The 21,567-nt window shown below is 41.4% G+C and overlaps 1 protein-coding gene across 1 annotated transcript; it reads left to right on the top strand.

Annotated features, from left to right (window-relative positions):
* Window positions 1-19,015: 19,015 nt before the first annotated feature.
* LOC148026713 (F-box/kelch-repeat protein At5g15710-like) lies at window positions 19,016-20,748 on the top strand. Its single transcript, XM_087691197.1, has one exon. It carries the CDS (start codon window positions 19,271-19,273, stop codon window positions 20,459-20,461), a length of 1,191 nt encoding a protein of 396 aa, XP_087547323.1. The 5' UTR covers window positions 19,016-19,270; the 3' UTR covers window positions 20,462-20,748.
* Window positions 20,749-21,567: the final 819 nt, after the last annotated feature.

Here is a 21,567-nt window from a genome sequence, read left to right as displayed (position 1 = left end):
TTGAGGGAGGTGCGGAGGGGTAGAGCCCTCGGTTCGCAGGTCCGTTGCACTAAAATACCCTATACGATTTGAAGGGCCCGGTCCATTTCCAAGTTTGAACTACTTGCCCTGGATTTCAATCTAGTGATAGATCTATGGTGTTCTTTTGGCTCGGTATGGTCTCTAGGTCAATTTCAGGGTCTATAGGTTAAAATTTGGAAAAATCCAAACTCGGCCCAATAGGTCTGAATTGCAGCAGTCGAATGTCCGATTTGGCCCATCCGAATGGCAGAGGGCCGAATGCAACTGGCCCGAATGTCAAATTTGGCCCGTCCGAATGTGGTTGTCCGAGGGCCAAATGGGTGATGATAGTGGGCCAAATCGATCGAGCCGAGGGTCAAGTGGTTCGTCTAAATGGGTTTAGGCCGAACGGCCGAGGGCTGAGTTAGGTGGGCCAAATGCAAAGTTGGTCTGAATGGTGATTTTGGCCCGCAGCCGACTATCAGCTTGTCTGGGCTGAGTCATCACGGCTGAGGGACGAATATCAAGTTGGTTCAAATGGTTGATCTAGACAGGCCGAATGATCAGGTTGAAGGTTGGGTGGTTTGTCCGAATGGGTTTGGCCGAGTGGCCGATTCTGCCGAGGGCTGATTCTGGGACTCAGCCCAGAATCCTTGTCGCTCGAACGGGCCAAATGCGGCGCATTTTGCCAAACTTGCACAGAATTCCTCACACTGAATGATCAAGACCTTCCCATGGGTCGCCTCCAAATCCTAGCTACAAATGCAAAAGAAGGTGTGGGAGTACCTGTAGTGGGACACAAACTTCTCGATGACAAGATTGAAGCAGGTTCATGTGACAAAGCTCTCTTCTCTCTAGCTCTCCCAAACACCTGAAATGCAAAATGAAGTCTCCCTTGCCACTCATGGCCTCTTATTACCTTGCCCAAGTCTTCATTCACCTTAGCCTTGCTCCCCTTACCAGCATTTAACCCAAAATTTTATTTATTGCCCTTCTTTTCCGTGTTTCAGCCTGTTATATAGCAGTAGAAACCCTATTGTGTGCTCACACTCTTTGCTCCTACCCTACCTAAATGTAAACAAAAATCATAAAGGAAACACCTACACTACTCCAACCTACCTTTCCAAATCCAAAAAACCAAAAACTTACTTGCTAAGGAGATCAAATACCTCTTCAAACTCCCTCGCTTCCTACCTATCTACCTCAAGCACCACTTCGAGAAAAACCCTACTTCGATGCTCAATTCGAAGCGTGCAAGCACTCAAGCTTAAATTCGTTGGTCTCGACAATGGAACCAAAATGTAGAAGCGAGCACAAGCTCAACTGCTAAGACCCACGGACCACTTATTGTTCAAGATTTTCAAGCGAGCACTAATGGCTACCTCTCACATTGCCGACGTGCCATCCATCTCCACAAGTGTAGTGAGCTTACCTCCATGCCCAATCGAGTTGCCTCCTCTCCCCAGCACTCCGGTAGCTCCACGATCTAAGTGTAAGCTAGAAAGCTCCACACTCCAAGCTCCATTACCACAAGTAAGACAAGAGAAGAGAATAGAAGAGAAGAAGATAGGAGAAGATGGAGCGCTTCTCCACCATAGTCCCTCACCCTCATACACTCACTCCCTCACCCTCTCTCAAGCATAAGCTCAAGCAAGCAAGAACAAGAAGAAGAAGAGGAGAAGGAGAGCCACTTTTGGCCACTCACAAGAATGAGTTCCCTTTTTTACATGGTCGGCATGCCCTTTTTCCCATTGTCCTCCTATCTTCCTAGCTTCCTTCCCACCACCCATCTATCTTTACAATTTGCACGGGTGAGAGCCAACACTCTTAAAATAAATCATGGTGCGCCTTGCACTCTTTTACAAAAGTATTAACTTGTGCTTTTTCTTGTGCGCCTTTCTCCTTGATTTAGGACTATTTTGCACTTCTTATGTTTCCAGATTCTTCTTTGGCATGCCTTTGTCTTCCATTTTGCTTTTGCCTTAGTCTTATCTTCTACTTAGATTTTTTTGGATTTTCTACCTTGTTCATTTGAGGGTTAACAACGGGTCCTTCATGAGTGCTTCCTGGCCTCTTCTTGGCATCAACACGAGATATGGGAGTTCTTCTCTCACTTAGTTTTCAACTCATAGGTATAGCAGGGTTTGGAAGAGCAGGGGCAGCCATAGCTTCACTATTTGGAGCTTGTTTCTACTTCCCCTTGACTTGAGCCTTCATAGGCTTGTTTGGGCATACTCTAGGCCTCCATTGGGACTTGTCTTGCCTCCCCCCCATTGGTTTGTACAAAAACGTGATGCTAGAATGATTTAGCATTTTGCGCCATTTTTGAGACCTATCTACAGCTCAACCATCATTTGAAGCAGCCCCTCATCAATAGGGCACTTAGACATGGCTTCTTGAGCACCCCAACACTTGATTTCAACCTTAGCCTTGGTCTTCAAGCTTGGCATTGATCATTGATGTGATTTACTTCAGATTTGGGACTATTATACATAGTTTACAAGTAACCCACAACAATGCTACATTAGCATTTTATGTTTGGACCACTTTGGCATTGACATTGGTTGCCTAATTGGTCCCAAATGCTCAGGGAATGTATGCCTATGATGTGAGATGCTTTTGGGGCTGAATTTGCTTAGCTGTTAACGTTCTGCAACTGGATCACCAGCACTGAAAACCGTCTTTACATCGGATGGTTCGGTGTCTTAATGATTCCTACCCTGTTAACCGCAACCTCTGTATTTATCATTGCTTTCATTGCAGCTCCTCCTGTAGATATTGATATATTCATGAGCCTGTTTCCGGATCTTTGCTATATGGGAACGCATTGGTGTCTGCTCCAGTTGGCGATAAGGGTCGGAGAAGGGCAATCACTCGCTCTTGAGGCAAAAGAGTCGACAGAAAAAGAAAAGGAAAGGCCGGCCGATTTTAGACAGTCCATAGGTAGCCCAAATCAGGGAAACCCCCTATCATTACATTTTATGCTTATGCTACATGGTCATTTGATGCTCAATTATGCTCGATTGGTGCTTATACATATGGGAATCTATACCTATGGTTTGCCTATTGATTTGAGCTTGGTTTAAGCATTGATTTGCTCAGTTTACTGAGGTTATTTGTTGCTGGAATATTCAGGGATGAAGTTATTTATGCTACAGTTGGGTTATGCCTATTGGTCATGGGGTGCTCCCGACTATTTGGGGTTATGTATTGATGTATTTGGATGATGCTTGGTTCTTTTTGCTCCCTGAATGCTTTTGAGCAAGAAATAGAGCTCAATTTTATGGTTCACTATCATTTTTTATTTGTAGTTGGCATTCCACTTATGACTGCTTATGCCTAGGCTACCCATGTAGGTTTATGTCTTGGTGGATGCTTTTGGGTGGCTACAGTATGGCAGATGTTTGGGCTTGACAAGACTTGCATTTGAGGACTTTTGTGGAGCAGTTGGACATTGATTTGGTTTTTTCCATTATGACCTTGGATGCTACTTGGTCTTATGCTCCGATGGATTGGATCCCTGGATGTTTAGTTTATGCAGACATGTATTGAGTAGTGTTGCTTCCTTGTCTTGGCGGTTGGTTATTGAGCAGTGATTGCTCATTGATACTTGGATTTAATTCGGGATACCTAGTTGATTAGTGGACTTTACAGTGCTTGGGCTACAGTTATGGCTTTCTTGCTCCCTTGTTGTCTAGCTTCTATGCTAGTTGGGCTCTTGTTGCCCATCCATGTTAGAGAACAGACTTGTATGGATGATGTTGTATAGGTGTTTTGGCTTCTCCTGGAGCTTGACTCTTGCAGGATGCTTTGTCACTTGTCGATCTTTACTTGACTTGAATGTTCCTAGGTGGCATGATGCACTACAGAGCTATGCGTATGCATATGGTTATGGGTTGGTTTCATGGCTGAATACCATATGCACTATGACAGATGTCTTATGCTTTATCGTACTGTGGTTGGTTATGTCATGCAGTTGACTACGACTCTTCTTCATGTGAGAGCTTTTGCATCCTTGGTTGATGTCCTTATGTCCTCTCGTCCGTTGAGGTTTCATGAGCCTTTGCAGCCTACTTTTACCATTGATGTACTTGCAGAATATTGTCTTTATGTGCAAATTCCCTCCATTGCGACAACCCTCGACTCCTTGAGCTCCATGGATGCTATGGATAGCCCTATTCATGATGACTTGGATTCCTTGTCGTCTTCTATAGGTTCTTCAGTTAGAGATGTTGTATGCTTCCATTGTGGAAAGCTTGGGCATGTTAAAAGAAAATGTTTTAGACGGATTAGAGAGCAGCAAAGACAGAGATAACAGACTCGACATGAGTAGAGAGTCAGCAATGCAACAGGTGTTACCACTTTTTCTAGTGGTGAGGTACATGCAGCTACCCATGACGATGCAATTGAGCATGTACTCCTGTCATCTAGTTTCCCCACAGCTTACTTGCTCAATGATCAGTCCTATGTCTTTGATTGGCTATTGGATTCTTCAGCCTCTTGTCATGTTACCCCTCATAGAGCATGGTTCTCTTCTTACAGGGAGGTTAACAAATGTATTGATTTGGGCCTTGAGCAAACTTATGCTATTTTTAGTACAGGGGACATACACCTAGCTTTGCCTGATGGGACTTCTCTTGTGCTCCATGATGTATTAAATCTTCCTATGCTTAGTAAGAGCTTGATGTCTATCCGTCAATTGCATGATGCAAGTTACTTTGTTTCTCTTCAGGATAGGTCATGGAAGATCTATCGTGGTTGCTTGGTTTTGGCCAGAGGTTCTAGAGTTGGTTCTCATTACCCAGTGCATGTCTCTCATGTGGGAGATTCTATGGTTGCAGTTATTCGAATACCACATTCATTGTTATGGCATTATCGCCTAGGCCATATGCACCACAGAGAGATGGAGATCTTGTCTCGTTCAGACTCATTGCTTCCTCCTTTGTCACATGCAGATCTTGATACTTGCCCTGATTATACTTATGATCCTTGCAAAACCCCTTTGGCTCATGGCGATCGTGAGAGGCATGATCCTCTAGATCTTGTCCATTGTGTAGTACATGGACCTATGCCTTCCCAGTCACTTGGTGGAGCATCGTACTTTATGACCTTCATGGATCATGCTACCCACCGTGTTTGGGCTTTTCCCTTGGTATAGATTGAGGATGCGGCAATCATGCTTAAACACAATATTAGTGAGTTTGGGAATCTCCCAATTCCCATTTTTCGAATACTAAAAAGGTGGCACCCGGATAACATGCCCATAAGTTTCTCAAAACTATATGATGTCACCTATCATTGGAAAGCACTTGAAAAATAGAATCTATTGAGCTATAGAGCACTTGATTTGGAGTTATACTGTTCAAGTTATGACAAATACAAAGATTTGACCACGTGTCCCAAACTTATGGGAAATTCCTATATTCCCCAATATGGTGTTCTTAACAAGTTTATGGATTCTGCTAGTTGCAGGCCTAGGTGCTTGCAGATGGATTATGAGAGTCATGCTATCTCTCCCAGCTTTTAGTCCTATTGTCAGTAGTCTGGCATTGATTTCCTATGCCCACGGTATTACGAGATTGCTCATGGCATGTGCCTGACTCTACAAGCAAAGGTTGCTTCTATGCTTACCACAGCTGGGTTATCTTATGGCTTTTGGGATGAGGCCCTTATGATGGCAATCTACTTGCTTAATAGGACGTCTTGTCTAACTTTGGACATTATTACACCACATGTATGCCAGATATGCCTATGTCACGTAGATGTATCCTCCTTGGTTATGGAGATGGTGACTTTCAGGATTACAGGTTATGGGATTTGGATGCCCAAAAAGTTATACACAGTCGTCATGCTGTCTTTTATGAGACGCAGACATCTTTCAAGCCTCTTGATGCACGTTCAATGCAGTTTATGGTTGATGCTACAATCATATGTCAGTCTTCCACTTCACTAAGGCCGCATACTCTCTTGAGACCCCGTCGGATGCTGGCCCTTCTTCTATGATTGACTTTGGAGAGTCTATGTGCTCTCAGCTGTCTCCTATTCGCCACGCTAATGCTATGCGCTACTCTGATGCTTATGCATTACAGCCTTGCACTCATGAGTTGTGCTTGCTTCATGAGAAGCATTTTTGGATTGCTCCATTGTATGGAGCTGTGAGATCGCTTGTCTCCTAGATGTCATGGACTCGGGGATGCTTGACTCTTCTTTTGTAGAGGTTCCTGCTTATTGCACAATTCGCTTTCCGATTGGGTGTTGGGTGAGATGTCATGATTCCTCACCTTGTCTCTTTTTTTTTTTTTCACTCCCTGGTCCATTGGCCTTTTAGTGGGAGGTTGTTAGGGTAAAAGGCCCTTGGGCCTGCCCGTACAGTGACCACCCATATTCTTTATTCATATATATGAGATAGTGCAATAAGGCTATCATATCATCCTTGACAGCACCTATATTGAGTGTGCTCTTCTCTCCCACATCTTCCTCTCTTCTCCTTCTCCACTGCCATTGTATTCCCTTCAAGGTGAGTTGCACTTGACATGCTCGAAACTTTGGCTATCATGTGGCCATGACCCATTACCTATTGCCTCTAGGGTGATTGTGAAAAATCGCATTGGACTCAAAAAATGATGCATGGATCCTCACTATCTTTAAATGGCATCTTCATTAGAGCATGTTTCAAATTGTGTCCTTTCATATACCCAAATTTGCTTTGGTTGACCTATGCTTTGGCTACCATCTTGCCATGGTCCATTACCTATTGCCTCAAGGGTGACAAAAAGCTCATTGGACTTGAATAAGAATGCATGTATCCTCATTGTCTTTATGTGATATCTTCACTGAAGTGCAATTCAAATGGTCTCCTTTTACAAAATCAAATTCACTAGGTCGAGTGGATCCCACCTATGTGCAACTTGAGGAATTTTTGAACGCTCCATTTAGTTTCTTCTATATATATATATATGTATGTATGTATGTATGTATGTATGTATGTATGTATGTATGTATGTATGTATGTATGTATGTATGTATGTATGTATGTATGTATGTATGTATGTATGTATGTATGTATGTCCATCGATCTATCTATCTCCATTTTTCTCTCTTTTTACTCTTATCTCTCCTCTTAATTTTCCCTCCCTTCCCCTTGGTCTTCTATTTTTCTCTTTTGTTTGTGTGTGTGTGTGTGTGTGTTAGCCTTCTAGTAGAGCACAATCTGGAAGAGGGACCACTGGCATGGTGAGCTTGTGCAAGCATCCTCAGGAGAAGCTCCCTTTGCAAGAAGCTCTCTCGATGAAGAGCTCAAGTGGTAAGGGTGACACCTGGCACCTATTGTCTAAGCTACTCCAACATGGTTCCTATGAACACTCTTGCCCTGATTGCATAGGCCCAAGCATGCATTTGCTACCTCCTACTTGCATTGGCCATCCCTGGGCCATCCCCTCACACTTAGTAGCCATCTACTTGTTGTGCACTCCATACCACCTCCTTGCATGCTCAAGCTATGGTGAAGAAGCATTACAATCACTTCTCTCCCCCCAAGTTCTCTTGATGTATGTGAAGTAGATCGACATAAGCGGTACATATGGATTATGCTCAAGCACATACACTGATGTACATTGTGGGATGTTACATTCCACATAAGAAGTCCCCCTTCTATGCACGACATGAACTGGATTCACAAGAACCTTTTGAATATTTGACTATGGATGCATGCACATATATGCAACAAGGACATGTGATGGTCTTAGGTGACTTAAATGCGCATATTGGACGTATGCAATTTCAGCCCATAGTGTGTGATGAGCTAGACAAGGAAGAGATTGTGGATGTAGATGCACATTGGTGTAGACAATCTGAGGACACAAACAGTAACGCTCATGGACATGCTCTGATGGATATGGTTAATGGTTTGCACATGCCGATATTGAATGGGATGAATTGTTTCCCCAATATTGAAGGATACACATGCTACTCAGCTAGTGGAGGTTCTAGTGTGGTAGACTATGCAATGGTACACATGAATGATTTATGCATGATCAGAGAGTTCTGGTTAGGTGAAAAACATCCAAAATTGGATCACATAGCTTTGGGCTTGACACTTGATATTTGCCACCATGTAGGACATGCAAGGGACACAATAGGTATTGGTGCATTCCATTGATGTAGACAAGAAACAAGCATATGCTAGTCACTTAGGTAGTCTTATGAGCAATCTTACTAGGAGCACATGGGTTGATCTGAGAGATGCAATGTTAAATACGGCTATAGAGGTTTTTGGGAAACCAAAGAGCAGTCACAAAAATGTCAAAGGTTTGCCATGCAAGAAATGGTTTGATGATGAATGTAAGGCTGCACGTAGAAAGCTGAAAATCCTCCCTAAGGGACAAGAATGAAGTGAGGCGGAAAAACGATATAATGCTCTCACGCGTAAAAAGCAACGACAATATGTAGTGGCCAAAGAAAGTGAAGATGTAGGGAGTTTGAGAAATGTCCAAGGTAAGCATGGAGAAAATTGCAAACCAAATGGTCAAAGGTTATGGGGGATTTTACATATGTTGACATGCTATCATATGTTACAGAACTTTACGTGCATAAAAGGTATAGCCCATCAAATGTGATGTACATAAGTAGTCATTTAGTGCTCTGTTCACTTTAGAAACATTGGAGACAACCCTCAATAAGATGGCTAATGGAAAAGCACGTGATACTTTGTAATTGAATGCTGAGATGTTGAAATGGACAACAAAAGGAGATGAGACTGTTTATGTTGCATGTGATACATCATGCTTTTGCATATGGTTTTCCCCAAGCATTGCAAGAGAATTGGATACAACCATTGTATAAGGGAGGAGATCGCAATTTTCTCACAAACTACCGCACGATTATGGTCAGTTTAGCCATGGCAAAGCTATTCAGCACTATCCTAGAAATGCAACTGAGTAAATGGGCATAAAGTAATAACAAATGAGCTTATGGACAAGCAGGTTTTCACCCTGGTCATAACACCATAGACCATTTGGTTACTTTACATGTGCTTATGGATGAGAGTCGGCTTGAGGGAGCAACCTTGTATTGTTGTTTTGTGGATTTTAAGAAGGCTTTTGATACCATACCAAGGGTTGGCTTATGGCAACGAATGCAAGAATTAGGAGTCCCAAATTATCTATGCATGGGAATTTATAGGATATATCAACAAGTGGTGTGCCACCTCAGAGGTCGCAACGGGTTGTCACAAGTATTTGAGAGTAATATGGGAGTCAAATAAGGTTGCCCGCTTTCCCCTACGTTATTTGGTTTATGCATTGATAAGCTAGATAAAATGCTTCTCACAGCTATGAATGAAGAGGAAGCCAAAATCCTGCATATTAGTATGTTTGCCATCTTGCTCCTGCTTTATGCAGATGATGTGGTCTTCTTTACATATAATGGGGAACGTATGCAGAAGTTCATGGGGATTCTTGAATGGTTTTGTCAAGATAGTGGTTTGACGCTATATGAGGAGTGGAAGTGTGGGGGGGAGCATCTCCTCATCTACATGGAATGACATTGAGAAGTTGCAAAAAGCTTTTATTCGTAGACATTTGGGCATCAAAAGCACCACACCATATGTAATTATGCTTTTGGAAACTGGCCGTCGATCAATTGAGATACATGCTATGATCCAAGTATTGAGATATCCCACCCGGGTATGTCAAATGGATGACAATAGGCTCCCCAAATGAGCATGGGATGCTAGCACACACACCTACAGAAAACGTGGAAAGGTAAAGTGCTTTCAACATGATGGGTGCTGGATATGTAAAAATAGTTTAAAGGGTGGGGAGTGGATAGATATCTAGATATGGCATATGCATAGACACATTTCAATCAGACCTCTTACAAGTGTATCAAGCAAAACATCAAAGCAAGGGAGCAAATGGTAAACTTGCTTATTACAGTATGCATATCTATCCTTCATGTTGGGAATCCTACATGCAGGCAGAGGCACACACGCAGCCATACATAGCCAACCCGCTCTCAGTGGTATTTAGACGGAGTATTGCATGACTTCGAACTCGATCACACACTTTATTGATTGAGACAGGTGCTAGGGTAACCATTGATGCTTAGTCCTCTTCCAACTTCTTTGTGCTTCTTTGTCATTCTGAACACGGTAAATTTTTCAATTCTGATGTGTCAAAATTTGGTCTGATTCTGCAATGTTTAATTTTGGGAATTGGGCGTTTGATTTGATAAGTGTTCAATTCTGAGATGTCTGACTTTGAATGGTCTGATTATGGGATGTCCGATTCTCAAAATTGGACAAGGTATGTCTGATTGGACAGGATGATGGGTTGGTCCGATTTGAGTGTGTTTGATTGCCAAAATTGAACAGGGTGGTCCGACAGTTTGATTTTCAAAATCAAACAACGTCAGGTTCGAGTGTCCGATCCTCAAGATCGAACACATGGTAGTGGGCCGATTATTGGGGTGTCCAAGTCTAGTGTGTCTGTCCGAGTTTGATTTTCCTTATGAGTCCAATCAGATTGGTCAAGTTGGTCCAACCCTCTGGATGGGTGTAGGGCATCCAAGCGTCCGATTCTGGGAATGGATGAGCACGTAAACATCGACAACAAAAAATCTCTTTGCACCAATGATTTTTGGCCACACGCACTAGCAAGATTCACTAGAATCCAAGGTTAGATGCACATAAAGGTTTCTACACACATGATCTAAGCAAAAAACTCATGTGACCTTCAATCGATTCGCCGGAAGCACCAAGTCTTGTGCAAGATCTCTCTCTCTCTCTCTCTCTCTCTCTCTCTCTCTCTCTCTCTCTCTCTCTCTCTCTCTCTCTCTCTCTCTCTCTCTCTCTCTCTCTCTCTCTCTCTCTCTCTCTCTCTCTCTCTCTCTCTTAGAACCTAAAAATGAGGTCTCACTTTTGCCTCCTAATGTCTTAAACCCTGCTAGACTCAACCTTAATCCCCTCGATCACTCCCCATGCGATTCTAACACCTCTATGCACTCTTTTTTCCCATTTTTTTCCCTGTTTGGGCCTATTTAACAGCAAAAACCCTAAAGCTTTTTCCTTAAATTTCTTGGTCCTAACCTACCCTAAATGCAACAAAAATCGAAAGCAAAATATTGAAATGCTTCCTCATACTTGCCTAATCATAAAAAAACCAACATACTTACTTGTTGCCGAGATTAAAAGCCCAAAATATCCTACCTATCTCAAGCTCCGGTTCGGGGATAAAACCCTTACTTTGTCACTCGATTTGAGGCATGCAAGTACTCAAGATTGAATTTTTTGGTCCCAGCAATGGAACCAAAATGTAGAGGCGCGAGCCCACACTCAACTGCCAAGACCCACAGAACGCCTATTGTTCAAGTGTTTCAAGCAAACACCTATGGCCATTTCTCACCTAGCCAATGCACCTTCAATCCTACCGGGGTGTAGTGAGCTTATCTAAGGCTTACCTTAATGCCCAAACGAGTTGCCTCCTCCCTCAAGCACACCGGTAGCTCCATGATTTGTAATGCAAGCTCAAGCAACCTCAAGCCTCCACCTTCAAGCTCCATCCTCCATAGCCGCGCGCGAGACAAGAGAAGAGAAGAAGAGAGCAGATGATAGAGAGCTTCTTCTCCTTAATCCGTCACCCTCACACACTCACTCCCTCTCACTCTCACACTCCCTCTCTCACACAAGCAATCAAGGAGAGAAGAAGATGAGTCCACTTTGCCACACATCAAAGAATGAGCTCCTCATTCAATTTTCAACTTTATATACAAAACTCTAAATTCCTTTTGGGTGGTCATCCCTTTATTACTTTTTTTTACATGGCCTATTGTGGCCTAGGCCCGCCGACCTAGGCCCTTTTTCCCATTGTCCTCCTATCTCCCTAGCTTCCTTTCTACCGCCCATCTACCTTTACAGTTTGCATAGGAGGGATCTTGACGCTCTTTTCCAAAAAGTTTTAGGGGCACCTCACATTTAAAAGTACGCTTTTGCATTTGCCTTAGCTTTTGAGATCGCCCTTGCAGTTTCGATTGTTTCCCTTTCTGCTTCTTCCGTTGTGTCTGATTTCCTTCTAGGCTGCCTCTTTTAGGTCTTGACTTGCACTTTTTCACTTTTTCCGCTTGTTCTTGTGCTACAGTTAACACAACCCTATTCGTTTTGTCAAGCATGCATCTTCTAGTCTTCTCAGGTTATTATAGTGATTATGATTAGATTATTTGTGCCCTCTTGCTACCCTTTCTTGAATTCTTTCCCAAATTATAAACCACATGTATTTTTAGCAAAGCATATAAAAAAATATCAGTGACATACCAGCAATACACATGTTATTTACCCTTTTCCAATTATGCCCAAAAATCACTACAAGAAAGTAATGCACCTAGTTGTTATATGTACGACCGCTTTCATGCGCTTCTTGTGTCAAGATCCAAAATCAACAAATATGAATTAGTTACAACAAATTCCACAGGCTTTCATGACCCTTGTATGTGTCTTTCAGTATCAATCATAAATAGCATTGATATGTGAAAGCAATAGTCTTTACAAGTAGTCGGGTGTTGACTGCAACTAGCTAATTGCTATCGAATTCCCAACTCACAATAGGTTGATGCATCCCATGGTAAAATTTGATGGAAATCTGTAAAATCAAATTGATAAGTTACAAATTTTTTGGATTTTCAGTCTATGAAGCACATTCAAGTGATGAATCACTTGTTGTTGCCTAGAATGCATGACATGGAAATTATAGGCAAGTGAGTGTAGTTTGTGTTTTTGGTTTTTTTAAAGATTTTCTTGAATAAAAATGTTCTTCCTAATCTAACAAATTTCCAAAAATCCAAGCTTATCCTATGAAAATAAAAACACATGCACATTCCACAGATTGATTCCCTTTCAACCTATCCTAACTATAACGCATGAGGTTTTTGCATTGAACTCATCATGGTGAGAAAGCCCATCTCGCTCAAATTCGGCATATTTCACTCACCATCTATGATTGGAGACTCATTAAGAGAGATTTTGTTGTGTCCTGTTAACAAAACCAAAATGTAGGGTCACTTTGCTTGCATGCAAAATCTAGACGAAAAGATGCATATTAGTCATGTGTTCCCTCAAGCGAAGTCTACTCATGGTCTCTCACCCCGTGAGGTTTCCTACTATCTCATCTTGCTCACTCAACTTGTCACAAATGAGAATCAACAACCTATCAAGCAAGAAGACAACCAAAGAAAAATAGTCGATATAAGGGAACTCTTTGCGTGTAGTCTAGATGTCTGTTGAGAGCTCCCAAGCTCCGACGACTCCGTCGACACATGCTACCACAAGCTCCGCAGTTCTCGCTCTATCATTCTTCCTACACAAAGAGTTGGTCTTCGTCACTTGTTCCTCCAAGTCGATGCAAGTCTGCCTCCTCTCTCTCTCTCTCTCTCTCTCTCTCTCTCTCTCTCTCTCTCTCTCTCTCTCTCTCTCTCTCTCTCTCTCTCTCTCTCTCTCTCTCTCTCTCTCTCTCTCTCTCTCTCTCTCTCTCTCTCAAGCCCCCTCAATCTCTCTATCTTTGCAATAAAGTCTCTACTCTTCCACCTCTCAAACTGGGAAGATCCCAAGAAGGTGAGGGGAAGCAATGGAGCTTTGCTATAGTAACCAAGAGCAAGCTCACAAGCTCTCACAAGAATCTCCCTATCTCTTTGAGATCTTGCATGCAAGAGATGGCCACATAGAGAAGATAAAAGAGATTGTGAAGAAAAAAGAGATAAGCTTGCTTTACATTAGTCAATGTGGAATTCTTACAATAAGGTATTTCTCACCATATATATGTGACCTTTGATTTGAGATTTGGGTTGGGCTTATGTTTCTAGGGTACTCACTACATCTGTGATCTCTTCATGCCTGCCTATAAAGTCATGTGACATATCTAGACATCCTAACTCACTCCACTCACGTGTGCTTATATGAGCATTAATTTACAATTTGCATTGGAGTGAGCACGTGGCTCGCAAATGATTTTACAAAAAAAAAATTGGAGTGCCCAATGCCTTCATGTTATTTTTGTCTCTTTTCTCTCTTGACAAGTGATTTTACTCTAGGCTTTGAATACTACCAGTTAGATATGGTTAGTCAGTGTATCTTCATGCCATCACTTTTGGGTTCTCCTTGATCCTTGCATGTACCTTGCTTTTCACTTCTTTTGACACCTATTTCTTCTCTTTATATACACTCGTTGCTTGTTGCTTCTTGCTTTTATAGCTCTTTTGCAAAAAATATTAACAGTCTTCCACTAGAAGCAAATCTAGAATGCAAAGCAAGCAAGTGAAGCTCAAGACATATACATCAAAACATTTGGGAAGCCCAAGTACAACACAAATAAATTTGGGAGCATAAGTGTCCAATGAAGCTTCAATATTGCTAAGTAAGCAAGCATGGAAGCTCAAAATAATTGACCAAAGCCCAAGTACATCGAATGTAGCTCAAATTCAAGTGCCAAAGCATATCATAACCATGTTTGGGCTCATACATCAATATTGGGCATAATCATATATATGTAGCATACCCAAAATATTATGCATGCACAATAGGCATTCAAGGCATGAAGCTCACTTATTGTATGCTTGCTATCTAAACTGTTATGACAGTAATAAAACTCTAAAAATTAAGTTAATCAAGCTCTAAACAATCCGACTAATATTCTAAAGCAAACATACCATTCAAGCACCAAAATAGCATCCTCAAAGCATCAAACATACGTTATAGAATTTATTATTTGTTGTCCAAACCAAAACATCTCTATTCTATGTAAAATAAATCACTATTAAGTTGCCAATCTATCCATGACTTCTATAGAATGCTCTATATCCACTCAAAAGGGATAGAATGGTTACTTCTCAACTCAATAAGCACTCAATAAGGCTTAGCTAAGCCCTAGAAAGTTCCTTGAAAAACTAGAAGCAAGCTAGAATAAGACAGAAGATGATAGAACTCAATGTATACCTTGGGAGGAAGAAATAATTGTTGCCATGAAACCTTGAGTTGAAGCTTTAAATCCTAACTAAAGCAAAGAATGAAGAAGCTCCTCGAATGCCTACTCTAATACTAGTTGAAATCTAGAGCTTGAGTTAAAGCACACAAGTGAAAGTAAGAGCTATAGTAGATGGACCAAGAGAGAGAGAGAGACACCGTATGTGGAAGCTCCAACAGTCGCAAAGTGGCCGACCTTCTTCTATTCAATAGTCATTGCAAGAATAAAGAATAAAGTGATAGTGATGGGCACTCACCACCTATAGTATACATGTGTGTGGTTGCGATGTGTATAGTAAATATAGGGTTGCATAGGCATAGGTGCCTTTACCCCCAATAGGCAAGAGCTAGAACAGAATTGCAACACTTGCAATAACCTACAAGATATAGAGCTGGGTATATAGTCATGCAAGCTGTTATTGGGATTTTTGATGAACTTGAGACCCGTTACCAAGCTGATGCAGATAGAAGAAATATGTAGATTCATATGCCAAGTATGCCATTTTATCCTTCTTTTCATGATTTCATGCCCTTGGAGTATCACCACCTCCCCTTGCTCAGCAGAATAATGTAGCTACAAACGATACATATATTGAGATATTATATGATCATTGTGGAAATGATTCTCATGTTTCTTCTTGAAAATGGTGAGATTTGTTCAATTCTCCATGAATTGCCCCTTAATTTGGAAGTTCATCCATCGACAACTATTTTGTTCTTCTAAGAACCAACTCTGCATTCAATTGGTATGCTTAGTGAGATTTGTGACCATTGCAATGCTAAGTTGCGGAAATTCAAAACAAAAATAAGCATTCTATATCAACTAGAAAACATTATTGTAGAGGTAAAAAAGTGTTTCTACCACCTTTATAACAACCTCTGCAACCTCTGTGTGGTTTGTTGGATGGCTCACATCCACAAAGTGTAGAAGTTAAAAAATTTCATACATGCATACAATAGTGCTTTGGCATTTGTTTCTATGGGTACTAGTTCTGTTTAGATTTTGCCTCAAAATGGAAGTGGCTATACTTTTTGAGTTCATGGATCAATATATCATTGCATAGGTTCCTTGGTTCCTAATGTGGATGAGAGGCAAATGCCAAAGTTTGTACACCTTTTGTTTATGATATTGAACATGAGCTATCGAATCACATGGGGGTTATGTTTGGGATTTTGTCAAACTTATTGGAGGGGCTTCATCAAATGATGCATGATAACAATGTCTATACCCAAGCATTTAAAGTAGTGGGTGCAAACTTGCAAACCACTCCCTCTATGGAAACAAGAATGAAAATATTTGAGATTCAATTCACTTCTAGCTAGTGTTTTGTGTCGACTATGAGTGAAGATGTTGCAATTCTGCCTAAACAAGGTGATGATGACACACTTGAACATTAGAATATTCAAGTATGCACTCAACAGGGGTAGTTAATTACTAAATCGAACCTACATAAGGCATATATGCCTTTGTTTTATGCTCTTTTGTTTCCAAATGGAGAGGATGGATGGCATATTCAAGTTCCTTTATAGATATGTGGATCCTCATATAGGTGCTGAAAATATCACAAATAAAGATTGTAGTAGTCAAATGCAGTATTATGCTTTTCGACTTCAAATACATGATGACACCAATGTATGTCTCTTACATGGTGGCCACTTACTGCAATAGTATATTGTTGATGCTTATTATAGTATTGAGCAATGTCGATTAGCTTAGTATTGTGGTCCTCAGACAACTTTGTGAACTAAAATATACAAAGGGCTGGCATATATGGTAAACACACTTGATGCAACTGAGACCAATATTGCTAGAGTTACTATGGGGAAGAGAATACTATTGCCATCGTCTTTTATGGGAGGACCTAGATTCATGTACTAATTGCATCAGGATAATATGGCAATTTTGTGCAACAAAGGAAAGCTTGATTTATTTATTGCCATGACATGTAATCCTAAGTGGCAAGAAATTATAGATGCTTTGTTGCCTAAGCAATTTGCTTATGACGGACCAAATTTGACTGCACGAGTTTTCCATGAGAAACATAAGGATATGATAAAATTGAGAGTGAAAAATGTACTTTTTGGTAAGGTTGCCAAATATGTATTTGTTACAAAATTTTAGAAGAGGTGTTTACCTCATTTGCACACACTATTGATATTGGAACGATATTTTAAGCCATTGCAACAACCACAACATTACGATAGATTGGTGTGTACCAAGCTTCCAAATAAAGAAAATTTTCCATCTTTGTATGAGTTCATCACTAAATGCAACATACATTGTCCATGTGGAGTGTTCAATGGAAAAAGTCCTTGCATGAGGGATGGCCAATGCACAAAGTGGTATCCAAAAAAGTTTTAGCATACAATTATAGTTGGTAACACTGGTTATCCTTTATATAGACATCGAGATGAAGTAAAAAAGCATAATGCCAAGGATAATATCTTGGACAATCAATGGGTTGTGCCTTATAGTCCTTATTTGAGTTCCAAGTACAATGCTCATATAAATGTAGAGGTATGCTCCACAATTGCAGCATTAAATTATTTGTATAAGCATATTTATAAGGGCCATGATCATGTGACTATTAGATTCACAATTGTGCATCGTTCCACATCCAACAGAAATGGCCAATAGAATATTGTCAAATTTGAGAGCTAGTTAGAGGCACAATCTGTGCCTGTTGAAGCATGTTGGGAAATATTTGAATATAAACTTCACGACCAATAAGAAACCTAATATTCATCGAATGCAACTACATTTACTTAGAGAAAATAATGTTGCTTTTTTGTGACTTTGATAGTATTCACAATGTGGTCCAAAATGAGAATGCTCAAAAAACAACTCTCACTAAGTGGTTTACTTTTGCAATCTCTTACATATTAAGGCTAACACCACTCTATATCAAGACTTTCTAATGTACTGGGTTTGGAAAGCACAACAAAAAGTGGATAAAAAGAAAGTAAGAAAATACATGTGGCATGATATATTTTGTTGCTTCTACATGTGGAGAAAGAGATTACTTGCGTGTACTCCTCACTGTATGTAGGGAGTGTACTTCATTTGAAGCATTGTGTATGGTTGACAATGTGTTATAATCTACATTTAAGGAGGCTTGCATGGCAAAGGGTTTGTTGGAAATTGATGAAGAATGGAAAATGTGCTTGCAAAAAGCTTCATTGACGCAAACAGAAGCACAATTAAGAGCATATCACATCGATTGTCTTTGTAAAATGGGCAAAATGTATATCTGCGAGATATAGCAAATAACCAAGCCTTTGTCCATATTCAAGATCTTTTGCATTGACATGGACATACCTGGGCTAAGTACCATGGACTACCTATAGTGAGTAATGCAAGCCCATATAACTTATAAAACCTTTAAAGTAAGCTCAGGATAGAGGTCCACTTTAGGGTAGAGGTGCTAGTACAAGGTCACCATGAAATTTTGCACATTTGGACTACAGCAACCTGTCAAAACATGACATCTTGCCAATACAAATGGAAAAAGTCATTGGTTTTCTCTCTAGCAATTTTTTATAGCTAATTAGATATCTTGATCGTTGCTCCCTTGGTCAAGTGTGTTAGAGGGAGATCACATCTGAGGGAGAAGAAGATTGCCAGAAGAAACCAATCGCAGCAAAACAAGCCATGCTACCATTGGTTCATAAGTTCCAAAAGTGAGCGAATGCTAGTGAAGAAGCGACCTTGAATTGGCAGAGGGGGGGGGGGGGGGGGGGGGGGGGTATGCCCAATTTGCTTCTGGGGTTGATCTATTAGTGTTGCGGTTACACCCTACCATAGTTAATTTATGGTTTTATAATTGCCTTGCTCCACAATTGACGCCTAAAATAGCCATGACACCACAATTTACCCTACCATAGCTTGTTTATGGTTTTGCGAAAATTAAAACCCTTTTTTTTTTTTTTTTTGAAAGGCGTCGGGGAAATTATCCTTTGCTTCTTCTGCGGAACGTCCATAATAAAATGCTCATAATACATACACGAACGTTAGAACGCCACTGCAGTATCCTACGTCCTCTCTCGAAACCCTAATTCACCCAAAATATCTTTTTCTGGAGCGCACAAACCGTCTCTCCTAATTGCCCTCATAAGGGCACAGGGTCCTTCAGCCGGGAATTTGTGGTAGTAGGAGACCCGCATCAATCCCCACTCCATAGCCAAGATCGCAGCACAGTCTTCTCATCAGGTATCGCACAACAGGTCACAGCTCACAGCTCGCTCAATTTAGGCTTTTCCGTGGCCATGGATTCTTCCTCCAAGCTCTGCATCAACGAAAGCAGAGTGCGCAGCGGCGTCTCCTCCGCCATGTCCGCCGCCAATTCCCTGGATTTCGTCCCTGATGAGCTGATTGCAAGGATTCTGGCCCTCCTTCCCTACTCCAGCGTCTCCATGGCACGCGGTGTATGTCGCAGATGGCGATCCATCATATGGTCCCCGCTGTTTCTCTCCATGTGCAAACTGCGGCCAGCGAGGATGCCATGGCTTCTTGAATTTCAACAGCACATGTACAACCAAGCCTGGGCCTACGACCTCGAAGGGTGCCAATGGTTTCATGTGAATTTCTTCTTCCTGCCAGAGAATGCCACCATTGTAGCCTCTAATGGAGGCCTCGTATGCTTGAGCTCCATCACCGGGGCTGGTTGCACTCTTTTTATTTGTAATCCTTTGACAAGACAGTGGCGAAGGTTGCCAACTCTTCCCATCCGGCCTAGCCATTTTCTGGTCGATGTCGACAGGAATTCAAATCACTACCGAGTAATTGCTTTGTTCCTTGGAGGTGGTTCTGATACCAATGGCTCGTCAGTATGTGTATTCGATTCTAGGATTGGAAATTGGAGGGAGACACAGGGTGTTCCTGCAGAGTTGGAACACGGTGGGCTTAGGGATGCTACAATAACAGGAGGGCTTCTATATTGTCTCACTGCCAGTCGAAAAATGGAGCTGTATGATCTTGATACAGGAAGCTGGAGTAGATTTCCGATACCTTGCAGTTCAAGATTGCTGCTTCCACCACCATTTTTACAGCCTGTCCTGCCCCGTTTTAACTTGCCAAGAGTCAGATTTGAATCTGGCATCTCAGGGGAATCTTATATTTGTGGCAGGAAAGGGCAGGTTCTTATGGTCACACTGCTGCAATCCTTGGAATCAGTCATTATTGACAAGTTTGATGCAGTTTCCAGGTGCTGGAAAACTTGCAACGAAGCTTCAGGCAAGGTCATATGTTCAGGTCGCTTTTCATCTTTATGCTTGGATATGTCAGATACTGGAGTGCATGTGTACCTCTCACATGCAGAGGGAAATAAGCAGTTTAGTCCCAGGCTTAGGTTTTACCGGCAATTGCCAAGAAGTCCTCTGACAAGGTACAAGATGAAGGACAAAGAAACGTTGCGAAGTGGATTGTGGTTTGAGCCCCGTATTGATGCAACCGTCTAAGTGATCTCAGCCGTGATCATCATGCTTGGGTCTGGATCCTGTGGTTTTGATTCACACCCGTTTATCCAGATGTTAGGCTGGATTCTTTTTTGGGCTTTGTTCACTCGTGAAAGCTGATTTGCTGTTAATGCTTTGGTGAAGCATGTAGCTTGTAGCTGCCCTGCTAGACATGTAGAAAAAATGAGGGGTGCGCACACTCTTATGTTGGTGTTTGAGATTGTAACATATTGACTACAATGTACTCTTTGGAAAACAAGAGAATACATGCGGTATGTGCTAGTTTTGTATATCTGAAGCCTTTTGGTGGTCTTTCTAATGTCACATGGTGTGCAGTCACTTGCTAGATGTTTTTCCAATAGGATGAAATATTAGTGATTCCACAGATGAAAGATTTATGCCATACCCCAAAAAATTTTGGGCTTGTTTAAAGGCTTCCTGCTGTCCATGACATACTTGGCCAATCTGTCCAGCTTCTGGTGAATACCTTTGTTGAAATTATTTATTTGCATCTTGCCTCAAAATTTGGTTTGAAGGGCTTTGGCCATATTTTGTTCTTCATTTCTTAAATGTCAAAAGTTTGTCCTTGCTAGACATTGTCATTATTGGATGTCCTCAGGTACCCTTGTTTCTCTTGTGTGCATGCATGTGTGTGTGTGGTTTGGTTTTTACCATTAGGTATCATTTGGTTAGATGCTAAAAGTAACCATTGTCAATACATGGCGTTTGTTTCAGCATCTTTTGAAGTTTTCTCAGCGTCTGTTCATTTTGTTTCAGCACGACAGTGATGAAGTTTACATGAGTTATTAAGTGAAGCACTCGGTAAGAAATGTTAATGGGATGACAGTTCAGGGGCAGTGCATGCAAAATGGCCCTTGTCTCTAATTGGGGGTCTAAACTCCCGTGGTGGCAAAAACGGTAAGAAATGTCAATGGGATGACAGTTCAGGGCCAGTGCATGCAATATGGCCCTTGTCTCTAATTGGGCTCTTAACTTCCATGGTGGCAACAGTAGTTTGAACTGAATGATGGGTGAGAATGCTGCTCCTGTCTTCTTTGGAGTGCATGCAAAGAGAAAGTTGGAATTGTTCAATCAGTGTTCACGAAAGA

This window comes from Lygodium microphyllum, chromosome 13 (genome assembly GCF_053477565.2).
Source record: "Lygodium microphyllum isolate KBCC chromosome 13, Lygodium_microphyllum_v1.1.10, whole genome shotgun sequence".
In the NCBI taxonomy this organism is placed as follows: Eukaryota; Viridiplantae; Streptophyta; class Polypodiopsida; order Schizaeales; family Lygodiaceae; genus Lygodium; species Lygodium microphyllum.
Note: the sequence above shows the minus strand (reverse complement) of the source record. Positions and strands in the feature narration are given on the sequence as shown.